This window comes from Oncorhynchus mykiss, chromosome 13 (assembly GCF_013265735.2).
Source record: "Oncorhynchus mykiss isolate Arlee chromosome 13, USDA_OmykA_1.1, whole genome shotgun sequence".
In the NCBI taxonomy this organism is placed as follows: domain Eukaryota; kingdom Metazoa; phylum Chordata; class Actinopteri; order Salmoniformes; family Salmonidae; genus Oncorhynchus; species Oncorhynchus mykiss.
Genome location: NC_048577.1, coordinates 3,212,933 through 3,228,002, shown reverse-complemented (window position 1 = coordinate 3,228,002; position 15,070 = coordinate 3,212,933). Strand labels below are relative to the sequence as shown.

The window sequence follows — 15,070 nt, the reverse complement described above, 5'->3', positions numbered from 1 at the left end:
CCCATATCTACTGGGTGAAATACCACAGTGTGCATCACAGCAGCAAGATTTGTGACCTGTTGCCACGAGAAAAGGGCAACCAGTGAAGAACACACACCATTGTAAATACAACCCATATTTATTCTTATTTATTTTCCCTTGTGTTCTTTAACCATTTGTACATCGTTACCACACTCTATATATACATAATATGACATTTGTAATGTCTTTATTGTTTTGAAACTTCTGTATGTGTAATGTTTACTGTTAATTTGTATTGTTTATTTCACTTTATATATTATCTACCTCACTTGCTTTGGCAATGTTAACACATGTTTCCCATGCCAATAAAGCCCTTGAATTGAAGAGAGAGAGGGAGAGCGAGGGAGAGAGAGAGAGAGAGAGAGAGAGAGAGAGAGAGATCACAACTTTGTAAGACGTAGGTCCCTTAGTATGATGATGAGAGGGAGGAGAGATAGAAGGAGGGAAGGGAGATAGAGGAGAATAAATACAGCTAGAGAGCAAGAGATCGTGAGCCGAGACAACGGTTCCTCAGTAGTGTAACTCACCCCACTAAAGACCATGTTGAGGGCTGTGAAGTCCCTCATACGAGCGACGGCTTTAAACGAGCCAAAGTTCCTGATCAGCCAGTCCTCACTGTTCTCCCCTGGCCTCACACAGCCTGCACACAGAGAAGAGCTATGAGCTGTTGGGGGGGGGGGGGGGGGACCAGGTGTGTTTGTGTTGGTCTGGAGCAAAAGCCTGCACACCCAGTAGTTCTCCAGGAGTAATGCTGTCCACCCCTGGGTTATGTTTGAGAGGAAGGGCTACCTAAAGAACTGTTATGAACATGTTATGAGCTGTCACTAGTAGTTATGTCATGTTATAAAGGTGTTAAGTTGTACCTGCTCTCTCCCCGGAGAGGAAGGGGTACATGAAGAACATATAGATCCACCTCTGTCTGATCGGATCCATCTCTGAGAAATGATCACTCAACTCCTCCACCCTGGAGACAGAGAGAGAATAGGGGATGGTGAAGAATGGCGGGAGAGAGAGAGAGGAAGGAGAGAACAAGGAGGATGGATAGAGGGAGAGGGAGAGAGAGAGAGAGAGAGAGGAAGGAGAGAACAAGGAGGATGGATAGAGGGAGAGGTTGGGAGAGTCAGAGAGAGAGAGAGAGAGAGAGGGGAAGGAAGGAAGGAAGGAAGGAAGGAAGGAAGGAAGGAAGGAAGGAAGGAAGGAAGGAAGGAAGGAAGGAAGGAAGGAAGGAAGGAAGGAAGGAAGGAAGGAAGGAAGGAATGTAAGGACGGAAGTGAGAGGGAGAGAAGATGCTGAGATGACATGCAGTCAGCAGCAGGTGTCTCAGTAGACTGAGAGGGGATTCCCTCTGTGTGTGTCCAGTCCTTTATAACTAGTCTATGGTAATTTTGAATAATTTTGTAAGGATTAGAATTATACAGTTGTAGGTTAGGAAGACATGTCCTGACATCAGATAAAGGAAGAGCAAGGCTGAGTTGTCTACTACAACATGCAGGGATTCCTCACTACTGTAATACTAGGTAATAGGTGATGTTATAACATGGTCTGGTAGGTGATATTATAACATGGTCTGGTAGGTGATGTTATAACATGGTGATATTATAACATGGTCTGGTAGGTGATGTTATAACATGGTGATATTATAACATGGTCTGGTAGGTGATATTATAACATGGTCTGGTAGGTGATATTATAACATGGTCTGGTAGGTGATATTATAACATGGTCTGGTAGGTGATATTATAACATGGTCTGGTAGGTGATGTTATAACATGGTCTGGTAGGTGATATTATAACATGGTGATATTATAACATGGTGATATTATAACATGGTCTGGTAGGTGATGTTATAACATGGTCTGGTAGGTGATATTATAACATGGTCTGGTAGGTGATATTATAACATAGGTCTGGTAGGTGATATTATAACGTGGTCTGGTAGGTGATATTATAACATGGTCTGGTAGGTGATATTATAACATGGTCTGGTAGGTGATATTATAACATGGTCTGGTAGGTGATGTTATAACATGGTGATATTATAACATGGTCTGGTAGGTGATGTTATAACATGGTCTGGTAGGTGATGTTATAACATGGTCTGGTAGGTGATGTTATAACATGGTCTGGTAGGTGATATTATAACATGGTCTGGTAGGTGATATTATAACATGGTCTGGTAGGTGATATTATAACATGGTCTGGTAGGTGATATTATAACATGGTCTGGTAGGTGATGTTATAACATGGTCTGGTAGGTGATATTATAACATGGTCTGGTAGGTGATATTATAACATGGTCTGGTAGGTGATAATATAACATGGTCTGGTAGGTGATATTATAACATGGTCTGGTAGGTGATGTTATAACATGGTGATATTATAACATGGTCTGGTAGGTGATATTATAACATGGTCTGGTAGGTGATAATATAACATGGTCTGGTAGGTGATATTATAACATGGCCTGGTAGGTGATATTATAACATGGTCTGGTAGGTGATATTATAACATGGTCTGGTAGGTGATGTTATAACATGGTGATATTATAACATGGCCTGGTAGGTGATGTTATAACATGGTCTGGTAGGTGATATTATAACATGGTCTGGTAGGTGATATTATAACATGGTCTGGTAGGTGATGTTATAACATGGTCTGGTAGGTGATATTATAACATGGTCTGGTAGGTGATATTATAACATTGTCAGGTAGGTGATGTTATAACATGGTCTGGTAGGTGATATTATAACATGGTCTGGTAGGTGATATTATAACATGGTCTGGTAGATGATATTATAACATGGTCTGGTAGGTGGTGTTATAACATGGTCTGGTAGGTGGTGTTATAACATGGTCTAGGTGACATTATAACATGGTCTGGTAGGTGATATTATAACATGGTCTGGTAGGTGATATCATATTATATATAGTAATGGTAATACATGGTCTGGTAGGTGTTGCAGCTGAAGTTCTTGTTGCTGAGGCAGGTTAGGAACCCTCTGGAGATGCTGGAGAGGAGTGGTTTCAGTTTCACCTCCATCCACACCTTTATCAGGTCCTCATCTTGGTAGGCTTCTGCCTCTGGGTTCACACTGATACCCAGCTCTAGTCCGAACACTGGGGTCTGGGATAGACTGGATCTCTGGAGAGGGGGAGACAGGGGTTAAGGTTCACACTGATACCCAGCTCTAGTCCGAACACTGGGGTCTGGGATAGACTGGATCTCTGGAGAGGAGGAGACAGGGGTTAAGGTTCACACTGATACCCAGCTCTAGTCCGAACACTGGGGTCTGGGATAGACTGGATCTCTGGAGAGGGGGAGACAGGGGTTAAGGTTCACACTGATACCCAGCTCTAGTCCGAACACTGGGGTCTGGGATAGACTGGATCTCTGGAGAGGAGGAGACAGGGGTTAAGGTTCACACTGATACCCAGCTCTAGTCCGAACACTGGGGTCTGGGATAGACTGGATCTCTGGAGAGGGGGAGACAGGGGTTAAGGTTCACACTGATACCCAGCTCTAGTCCGAACACTGGGGTCTGGGATAGACTGGATCTCTGGAGAGGGGGAGACAGGGGTTAAGGTTCACACTGATAACCAGCTCTAGTCGGAACACTGGGGTCTGGGATGGACTGAATCTCTGGAGAGGGGGAGACAGGGGTTAAGGTTCACACTGATACCCAGCTCTAGTCCGAACACTGGGGTCTGGGATAGGCTGGATCTCTGGAGAGGGGGAGACAGGGGTTAAGGTTCACACTGATACCCAGCTCTAGTCCGAACACTGGGGTCTGGGATAGACTGGATCTCTGGAGAGGGGGAGACAGGGGTTAAGTATATAATAACATGCTGGTAGACCTCAGCTTCTGTGCTGTCAGATATCCAGTTGTAGACCCAACAACAGGGATAGACTGGACCTCTGGAGGGGAGGGAGAGAGACTGGTTAGGAGACTATAGCTCTGCGGGGGGAGAGAGACTGGTTAGGAGACTATAGCCATGCAGGGGGATCATGTTTAGTTGGTAGGCTCCAGGGGGGGCGGGGGGGGGGGGTGATGTGAGTGGGGGGGTGATGAGAGTGGGGGGGGGGGGGGTGATGAGAGTGGATTGGGGTGGGTGATGAGAGTGGGGGGGTGATGAGAGTGGGGGGTGATGAGAGTGGGGGGGTGAAGAGAGTGGGGGGTGATGAGAGTGGGGGGGTGATGAGAGTGGGGGGGTGATGAGAGTGGGGGGGGTGATGAGAGTGGGGGGGGGTGATGAGAGTGGAGTGGTGGGGTGATGAGAGTTGGGGGTGATGAGAGTGGAGTGGGGTGGGTGATGAGAGTAGGGTGGTGATGAGAGTGGGGGGTGATGAGAGTGGGGTGGGTGATGAGAGTGGGGGGTGATGAGAGTGGGGTGGTTGATGAGAGTGGGGGGTGATGAAAGTGGGGGGGTGATGAGAGTGGGGTGGGTGATGAGAGTGGGGGGGGTGATGAGAGTGGGGTGGGTGATGAGAGTGGGGGGGTGATGAGATTGGTGTGATGAGAGTGGGGGGGTGATGAGAGTGGGGGGGTGATGAGAGTGGGGTGGGAGATGAGAGTGGGGGGGGTGATGAGAGTGGGGTGTGTGATGAGAGTGGGGGGGTGATGAGATTGGGGGGTGATGAGAGTGGGGGGTGATGAGAGTGGGGTGGGTGATGAGAGTGGGGGGGTGATGAGAGTGGGGTGGGTGATGAGAGTGGGGGGTGATGAGAGTGGGGTGGGTGATGAGAGTGGGGGGTGATGAGAGTGTGGGGGTGATGAGAGTGGGGTGGGTGATGAGAGTGGGGTGGGTGATGAGAGTGGGGTCAGCCTCTTGGGGGTGGGTGATGAGAGTGGGGTGGGTGATGAGAGTGGGGGGGTGATGAGAGTGGGGTGGGTGATGAGAGTGGGGTGGGTGATGAGAGTGTTGTCAGCCTCTGGGGGGTGGGTGATGAGAGTGGGGTGGGTGATGAGAGTGGGGTGGGTGATGAGAGTGGGTTGGGTGATGAGAGTGGGGTGGGTGATGAGAGTGGGTGGGTGATGAGAGTGGGGTGGGTGATGAGAGTGGGGTGGGTGATGAGAGTGGGTGGGTGATGAGAGTGGGGTGGGTGATGAGAGTGGGGGGTGATGAGAGTGGGGTGGTTGATGAGAGTGGGGGGTGATGAAAGTGGGGGGGGTGATGAGAGTGGGGTGGGTGATGAGAGTGGGGGGGGGTGATGAGAGTGGGGTGGGTGATGAGAGTGGGGGGGTGATGAGATTGGTGTGATGAGAGTGGGGGGGTGATGAGAGTGGGGGGGTGATGAGAGTGGGGTGGGAGATGAGAGTGGGGGGGGGTGATGAGAGTGGGGTGTGTGATGAGAGTGGGGGGGTGATGAGATTGGGGGGTGATGAGAGTGGGGGGTGATGAGAGTGGGGTGGGTGATGAGAGTGGGGTGGGAGATGAGAGTGGGGTGGGTGATGAGAGTGGGGGGTGATGAGAGTGGGGTGGGTGATGAGAGTGGGGGGTGATGAGAGTGTGGGGGTGATGAGAGTGGGGTGGGTGATGAGAGTGGGGTGGGTGATGAGAGTGGGGTCAGCCTCTTGGGGGTGGGTGATGAGAGTGGGGTGGGTGATGAGAGTGGGGGGGTGATGAGAGTGGGGTGGGTGATGAGAGTGGGGTGGGTGATGAGAGTGGGGTGGGTGATGAGAGTGTTGTCAGCCTCTGGGGGGTGGGTGATGAGAGTGGGGTGGGTGATGAGAGTGGGGTGGGTGATGAGAGTGGGGGGATGATGAGAGTGGGGGGGGGGTGATGAGAGTGGGGGGGTGATGAGAGTGGGGGGGTGATGAGAGTGGGTGGGTGATGAGAGTGGGGTGGGTGATGAGAGTGGGGTGGGTGATGAGAGTGGGGTGGGTGATGAGAGTTTGGTACAGTCAGACTTGGGAGAAGTGCAGGCTCTCCTTTAAGTGCAATAAAACATGATATTGCCAGAGAGGGGTTGACTCAGCATAATATTCTACTGTAATAAAACATGATATTGCCAGAGAGGGGTTGACTCAGCATAATATTCTACTGTAATAAAACATGATATTGCCAGAGAGGGGTTGACTCAGCATAATATTCTACTGTAATAAAACATGATATTGCCAGAGAGGGTTGACTAAGCATAATATTCTACTGTAATAAAACATGATATTGCCAGAGAGGGTTGACTCAGCATAATATTCTACTGTAATAAAACATGATATTGCCAGAGAGGGTTGACTAAGCATAATATTCTACTGTAATAAAACATGATATTGCCAGAGAGGGGTTGACTCAGCATAATATTCTACTGTAATAAAACATGATATTGCCAGAGAGGGTTGACTAAGCATAATATTCTACTGTAATAAAACATGATATTGCCAGAGAGGGGTTGACTCAGCATAATATTCTACTGTAATAAAACATGATATTGCCAGAGAGGGTTGACTAAGCATAATATTCTACTGTAATAAAACATGATATTGCCAGAGAGGGTTGACTCAGCATAATATTCTACTGTAATAAAACATGATATTGCCAGAGAGGGTTGACTCAGCATAATATTCTACTGTAATAAAACATGATATTGCCAGAGAGGGTTGACTCAGCATAATATTCTACTGTAATAAAACATGATATTGCCAGAGAGGGGTTGACTCAGCATAATATTCTACTGTAATAAAACATGATATTGCCAGAGAGGGGTTGACTCAGCATAATATTCTACTGTAATAAAACATGATATTGCCAGAGAGGGGTTGACTCAGCATAATATTCTACTGTAATAAAACATGATATTGCCAGAGAGGGGTTGACTCAGCATAATATTCTACTGTAATAAAACATGATATTGCCAGAGAGGGTTGACTCAGCATAATATTCTACTGTAATAAAACATGATATTGCCAGAGAGGGTTGACTCAGCATAATATTATACTGTACAGGTTAAGTGAAGACCCGTCCTGGTAGCAGGGACTTGAGCATCTTGTGATCTTCACCACCGTGGTGTGTTTCATAACCTACGCTTCTTCACACCCTCAACGACATCCTGCCAACTCAACGTCATGATGGTTAACAGGTTAGTCCCCGTTTACTCAGATGCTGATCCTATAGCAGTTGTTCATAATGGGAAGGACAAGCCGTGGAGTCCATAACAGGCTTCACATCGCTCAGCACTTCTATCCATCTGTCACTTGCATTATTGTCAGTCACTGAGAAATGGCATTCCGCTGACGGAATGTTCAGATCAGTTCTGAAGTTCTGGAGCCGCGTCAACATTCCAATCAAATAAGGTGCGTTTCAATTGGTATGCTGACTGACTGCAGGAATGTCCACCAGAACTGTTGCCAGAGAATTACATGTTAACTTCTCTACCATAACCCACATTCCCAACGTTGGTTTAGAGAAAACTCATTCTGATTGGCTGGGCCTGGCTTCCTAGTGGGTGGGCCTATGCCCTCCCAGGCCCAACCATAGCTACACCTCTGCCCAGTCCTGTGAAATCCATAGATTAGGGCCTAATGCATTTATTTAAATCGACTTATTTCCTTATGTGAACTGTAATGCTGTAAAATCAATGTTGCGTTTATATTTTTGCTCGGTACATTTGAAAGGTTTCAGATAGTATTTGAATGCAGGTCTGGGGATGTATCAAGCTACCATGAAGGAGTAGACATCCAGGGCAGCGTCGAGGGTGTCCTTCAGGTTCTGCAGGTGGTCTCTCCCTGTGTCTGTAGCTGGCAGACCCACACACTGGAGGAAGTTAGAGGTAGGATCACCAGCCTGGGGATGGACAATAACATCATGACTTCCTGTTCCTACATCCTACTATATCTGCATCAGTTAGATTGTTGGTAGTTTCCTGTTACATCCTACTATATCTGTATCAGTTAGATTGTTGGTAGTGTCCTATTATATCTGCATCAGTTAGATTGTTGGCATTTTCCTGTTACATCCTACTATATCTGCATCAGTTAGATTGTTGGTAGTGTCCTGTTACTACATCCTACTATATCTGCATCAGTTAGATTGTTGGTAGTTTCCTGTTACATCCTACTATATCTGTATCAGTTAGATTGTTGGTAGTGTCCTATTATATCTGCATCAGTTAGATTGTTGGCATTTTCCTGTTACATCCTACTATATCTGCATCAGTTAGATTGTTGGTAGTTTCCTGTTACATCCTACTATATCTGTATCAGTTAGATTGTTGGTAGTGTCCTGTTACTACATCCTACTATATCTGCATCAGTTAGATTGTTGGTAGTATCACGTGATGCAGCTAAAGCCATATCATTGTGTTATTCTAGGTCCTCATCAGTCTGTCATCAGGTGTTAGATCGTACCTCTGTCTGCGCTCCAAATGGCCCCCTGATCCCTTTACAGTGAACACCTTTTGACCAGGACCCATGCAGGAAATAGGGTTCAGTTTGTGAGACGGGCTAAGTCATGTGACGCTGGCTAAGTCATGTGACGCGGGCTAAGTCATGTGACGCGGGCTAAGTCATGTGACGCGGGCTAAGTCATGTGACGCGGGCTAAGTCATGTGACGCAAGCTAAGTCATGTGACGCGGGCTAAGTCATGTGACACGGGCTAAGTCATGTGACGCGGGCTAAGTCATGTGACGCGGGCTAAGTCATGTGACGCAAGCTAAGTCATGTCTACTGTTTTTCTAGATCAGTGTTTTCCAACTCCTTCTGTTCCCCCAACAGAACACATTCTAAACCAGTGTTTCCCAACTCCTCCTGTTCCTCCAACAGAACACATTCTAAACCAGTGTTTCCCAACTCCTCCTGTTCCCCCAACAGAACACATTCTAAACCAGTGTTTCCCAACTCCCCCAACAGAACACATTCTAAACCAGTGTTTCCCAACTCCTCCTGTTCCTCCAACAGAACACATTCTAAACCAGTGTTTCCCAACTCCTCCTGTTCCTCCAACAGAACACATTCTAAACCAGTGTTTCCCAACTCCTCCTGTTCCTCCAACAGAACACATTCTAAACCAGTGTTTCCCAACTCCTCCTGTTCCTCCAACAGAACACATTCTAAACCAGTGTTTCCCAACTCCTCCTGTTCCTCCAACAGAACACATGCTAAACCAGTGTTTCCCAACTCCTCCAACAGAACACATTCTAAACCAGTGTTTCCCAACTCCTCCTGTTCCCCCAACAGAACACATTCTAAACCAGTGTTTCCCAACTCCCCCAACAGAACACATTCTAAACCAGTGTTTCCCAACTCCTCCTGTTCCCCCAACAGAACACATTCTAAACCAGTGTTTCCCAACTCCTCCTGTTCCCCCAACAGAACACATTCTAAACCAGTGTTTCCCAACTCCTCCTGTTCCCCCAACAGAACACATTCTAAACCAGTGTTTCCCAACTCCTCCTGTTCCCCCAACAGAACACATTCTAAACCAGTGTTTCCCAACTCCTCCTGTTCCTCCAACAGAACACATTCTAAACCAGTGTTTCCCAACTCCTCCTGTTCCCCCAACAGAACACATTCTAAACCAGTGTTTCCCAACTCCTCCTGTTCCTCCAACAGAACACATTCTAAACCAGTGTCCCTGAGGGCCGCAGGGTGTCAGCGCAGCCTTTTGTTCCAGCCCGGCACTAACACACCTGATTCATCTGATGGTGGATTACTATTGGTTGAACTTTATAAACATGTTATGTATCCCATATGGCATCCCTATTTAGTGCACCACTTTTGACCAGTAGTGCACTAAATAGGGAATAGGGCCCTGTTTGGGACATGTTGTTTCCTCAGAGACTAACACGAGAGAGGTGTGTGACCCTCTGTCCACACACTGGGTATCAATGGAGAAATGACACGTGTCGATGTACAGCTACTGAGACTTACACAAATATCAAACATGTCAAACCTGTTTAGATTCTACTGAATCACTCTGATCTTTCACCTTGTTAGACATGTTTTTATGAGAGAGAGACAGAGGGATGGAGGGAGGGAGAGAGAGAGAGGAAGGGAGAGATAGAGAGGTGGGGGATTGACAGAGAGAGGGGTGGAGGGAAGGAAAGAGAGAGGGAGGGAGGGAGATGGAGGGATGGAGAGAGGGAAAGAGAGAGAGAGGAAGGGAGAGATAGAGAGGTGTGAGATTGACCGAGAGAGAGAGAGAGGGGTGGAGAGATGGAGAGAGAGAGAGAGAGAGAGAGGGAGAGAGGGGGATGTGAAGGGAGAGAGAGACAGACAGATGCAGAAGGGAAAGAGAGAGAGAGTGAGGTGGGGGTAGAGTGAGAGGGGGGGGGGGTGAGGGAGAGGTTGAATGCTAGCACTCACCTGAGTACACAGTTCTTGCGTAAGGCAGGTCTCATTTCTTTAAGTTTCCATCAGCAGGGGAGGGTGAAGCATTAAAAGACAAAAAGAAAACGTCAGAAAAATTCTTTACATATTTCAGCTGCCAAACTTACAGGAGAAGAATCATGAGGACACAGAGAACCTTCTAGAGTTCTAAAGTTACACCAAAGAATCCTCAAAGAATCTAGAGCTGATGTGATTGTTAAGTGTTGTTATTAGGCCTCATTCTGGACTGGAATGTGGCTCGGATGACAATGACTTACCGTTGTGCATCGGATGCTCCTGTGGGAACACAATGACATCATTTATTGTGTTTAATAATTGAACGTGTTTATGTAATTTCTTTAATCTGAGAAGAAAGTGATTGATTGTGGGCAATGAATTAAAACTTGAATTCTTCCAATTCATTTGGCAGTACTGTTAACTGTTATTCTGTCTCTCTCTCTCTCTCTCTCTCTCTCTCTGCTACTACCAGGGGCATACATGTACAAATGACAATACAAATATCCAGGTTTTCTATGTAATAAAAAGCCACAGCATCCATTAAAATGTAATGTATTTACATTTGCAGCAGTTAACCTGACCCTGCCCTTGAGTACAGTGGACCTGCTCTCTACTCTACTGTACTCTACTATACACTACTCTACTATACACCACTGTACTATACAATACTATACACTACTGTACTATACAATACTGTACTGTACAATACTATACACTACTGTACTATACAATACTATGCACTACTGTACTATACAATACTATACTGTACTGTACAATACTATACACTACTGTACTATACAATACTATACACTACTGTACTATACAATACTATACTGTACTGTACCATACACTACTGTACTGTACTCGAATATACACTACTGTACTGTACAATACTATACACTACTGTACTATACGATACTATACACTACTGTCTACTGTACTCTACTATACACTACTGTCTACTCTACTGTACACTACTGTACTGTACTCGAATATACACTACTGTACTATACAATACTATACACGACTGTACTATACAATAATATACACTACTGTACTATACAATACTATACACTACTGTACTATACAATACTATACACTACTGTACTGTACAATACTATACACTACTGTACTGTACTGTACAATACTATACACTACTGTACTGTACTATACACTACTGTCTACTCTACTATACACTACTGTACTATACAATACTGTACACTACTGTACTATACAATACTATACACTACTGTACTCTACTATACACTACTGTCTACTCTACTATACACTACTGTACTATACAATACTGTACTGTACAATACTATACACTACTGTACTATACAATACTATACACTACTGTACTCTACTATACACTACTGTCTACTCTACTATACACTACTGCACTATACAATACTGTACTGTACAATACTATACACTACTGTACTGTACTCTACTATACACTACTGTCTACTGTACTCTACTATACACTACTGTACTATACAATACTGTACTGTACAATACTATACACTACTGTACTATACAATACTATACACTACTGTACTATACAGTACTATACTGTACTGTACTATACACTACTGTACTGTACTCGAATATACACTACTGTACTATACAATACCATACACTACTGTACTATACGATACTATACACTACTGTACTGTACTATACACTACTGTCTACTGTACTCTACTATACACTACTGTACTATACAATACTATACACTACTGTACTATACAATACTATACACTACTGTACTATACAATACTATACACTACCGTACTATACAATACTATACACTACTGTACTATACAATACTATACACTACTGTACTATACAATACTATACACTACTGTACTCTACTATATACTACTGTACTGTACTATACTATACACTGCTGTACTATACAATACTATACACTACTGTCTACTGTACTCTACTATACACTACTGTACTATACAATACTATACACTACTGTACTGTACTCTAGTATACACTACTGTACTATACAATACTATACACTACTGTACTGTACTCTACTTTACACTACTGTACTATACAATACTATACACTACTGTACTGTACTCTACTATACACTACTATACTGTACTCTACTATACACTACTGTACTGTACTCTACTATACACTACTGTACTGTACTCTACTATACACTACTGTACTGTACTCTACTATACACTACTGTACTGTACTCTACTATACACTACTGTACTGTACTCTACTATACACTACTATACTGTACTCTACTATACACTACTGTACTATACAATACTATACACTACTGTACTATACAATACTATACACTACTGTACTGTACTCGACTATACACTACTGTACTATACAATACTATACACTACTATACTATACTATAATTGACTGTCTACTATACTATACTGTACTGTACTATACTGTTCTGTCTACTGAACTATACTATACTGTATTCTACTGTACTCTACTATACTTTACTCTACTGTACTATACTATACTGTACTGTACTCTACTGTCTACTGTATTCTACTGTACTATACTATACTGTACTGTACTCTACTGTCTACTGTATTCTACTGTACTATACTGTACTGTACTCTGCTATATTTTACTGTACTCTGCTATATTTGACTGTACTCTGCTGTCTACTGTATTCTATTATATTCTACTGTCTGTATTCTACTGTATTATACTACAATACTGTACTCTACTGTACTGTATTCTGCTGTCTACTGTATTCTACTGTAATGTACTGTATTCTACTGTCTACTGTATTCTACTGTACTGTATTGTACTGTACTGTCTACTGTATTCTACTGTAATGTACTGTATTCTATTGTTCTCTACTGTATTCTACTGTACTGTAATGTACTGTACTCTGCTATATTTTACTGTACTCTACTGTCTACTTTATTCAATTATATTCTACTGTCTGTATTCTACTGTATTATACTACAATACTGTATTCTACTGTAATGTACTGTATTCTACTGTCTACTGTATTCTACTGTAATGTACTGTATTCTACTGTTCTCTACTGTATTATACTGTACTGTAATGTACTGTACTCTGCTATATTTTACTGTACTCTGCTGTCTACTATATTCTATTATATTCTACTGTCTGTATTCTACTGTATTGTACTACAATACTGTATTCTACTGTAATGTACTGTACTCTACTGTCTACTGTATTCTACTGTAATGTACTGTATTCTATTGTTCTCTACTGTATTCTACTGTACTGTAATGTACTGTACTCTGCTATATTTTACTGTACTCTGCTGTCTACTATATTCTATTATATTCTACTGTCTGTATTCTACTGTATTATACTACAATACTGTATTCTACTGTAATGTACTGTACTCTACTGTCTACTGTATTCTACTGTAATGTACTGTATTCTACTGTTCTCTACTGTATTCTACTGTACTGTAATGTACTGTACTCTGCTATATTTTACTGTACTCTGCTGTCTACTATATTCTATTATATTCTACTGTCTGTATTCTACTGTATTATACTACAATACTGTATTCTACTGTAATGTACTGTATTCTACTGTTCTCTACTGTATTCTACTGTACTGTAATGTACTGTACTCTGCTATATTTTACTGTACTCTGCTGTCTACTATATTCTATTATATTCTACTGTCTGTATTCTACTGTAATGTACTGTACTCTACTGTGTTCTATTTTACTCTACTGTTCTCTACTGTATTCCACTGTCTATTGTATTGTACTCTTTTGTACTCTACTGTACTTACCCCAGTAGCAGCGGAGAGCTGTGAGGTAGATCAGGAGGAAGAGGTGGCGTGATCTCATGATGATGAGACAATGACTGTCATGGGGTCAGCTGGAAACAGATATCACTGATCTAGGAACAGACGATAACAGGTTATTATGACTATAACAGGTTGCTATAATAGAGTCAACTGGTCTCTGGGGACATAGTTCATGGGACAGAAGATAACAGGTTATTATCACTATAACAGGTTGGCTATAATAGAGTCAACTGGTCTCTGGGGACATAGTTCATGGGACAGACGATAACCGGTTATTATCACTATAACAGGTTGCTATAATAGAGCCAACTGGTCTCTGGGGACATAGTTCATGGGACAGACGATAACAGGTTATTATCACTATAACAGGTTGGCTATAATAGAGCCAACTGGTCTCTGGGGACATAGTTCATGGGACAGACAATAACAGGCCTTTTTCCACACAACATAGGGAGAAGGGTGACGTTGTCCCTAGATACTGATCTTGGGTCAGTTTAACATTGTTCCCCACAAATGGTTAAGGGAAGGATTGGGGGAGGGGAAGCTGATACTGGATCTGTACCATGGGGGAAACTTCAACCCCAGAGCCTGATGCAGACAAGAGTGAATGAAACAGGGAGACAGATATGGAGAGAGATATAGAGTGAATGAATCAGGGAGACAGATATGGACAGAGAGATACAGAGTGGATGAAACAGGGAGACAGATATGGAGAGAGAGATACAGAGTGGATGAAACAGGGAGACAGATATGGAGAGAGATACAGAGTGGATGAAACAGAGAGACAGATATGGACAGAGAGATATAGAGTGAATGAATCAGGGAGACAGATATGGACAGAGAGATATAGAGTGAATGAATCAGGGAGACAGATATGGGGAGAGATATAGAGTGAATGAATCAGGGAGACAGATATGGA

At 43.6% G+C, this 15,070-nt stretch overlaps 1 protein-coding gene across 1 annotated transcript in view; it reads right to left on the bottom strand.

The window, feature by feature from the left end:
- LOC110489381 overlaps positions 1-15,070 on the bottom strand; it is a 124,968-nt gene that overhangs the window by 97,916 nt on the left and 11,982 nt on the right. Inside the window, exons 2-8 of the mRNA XM_036942553.1 lie at positions 14,134-14,243; positions 10,602-10,620; positions 10,321-10,357; positions 7,678-7,800; positions 2,964-3,827; positions 885-985; positions 549-661 (exon numbers count right to left, since the gene is read on the bottom strand). Of these exons, the coding sequence (XP_036798448.1) occupies positions 549-661; positions 885-985; positions 2,964-3,061 (312 nt within the window). The 5' untranslated portion in view covers positions 3,062-3,827; positions 7,678-7,800; positions 10,321-10,357; positions 10,602-10,620; positions 14,134-14,243. The remainder of the gene's footprint in view (positions 1-548; positions 662-884; positions 986-2,963; positions 3,828-7,677; positions 7,801-10,320; positions 10,358-10,601; positions 10,621-14,133; positions 14,244-15,070) is intronic.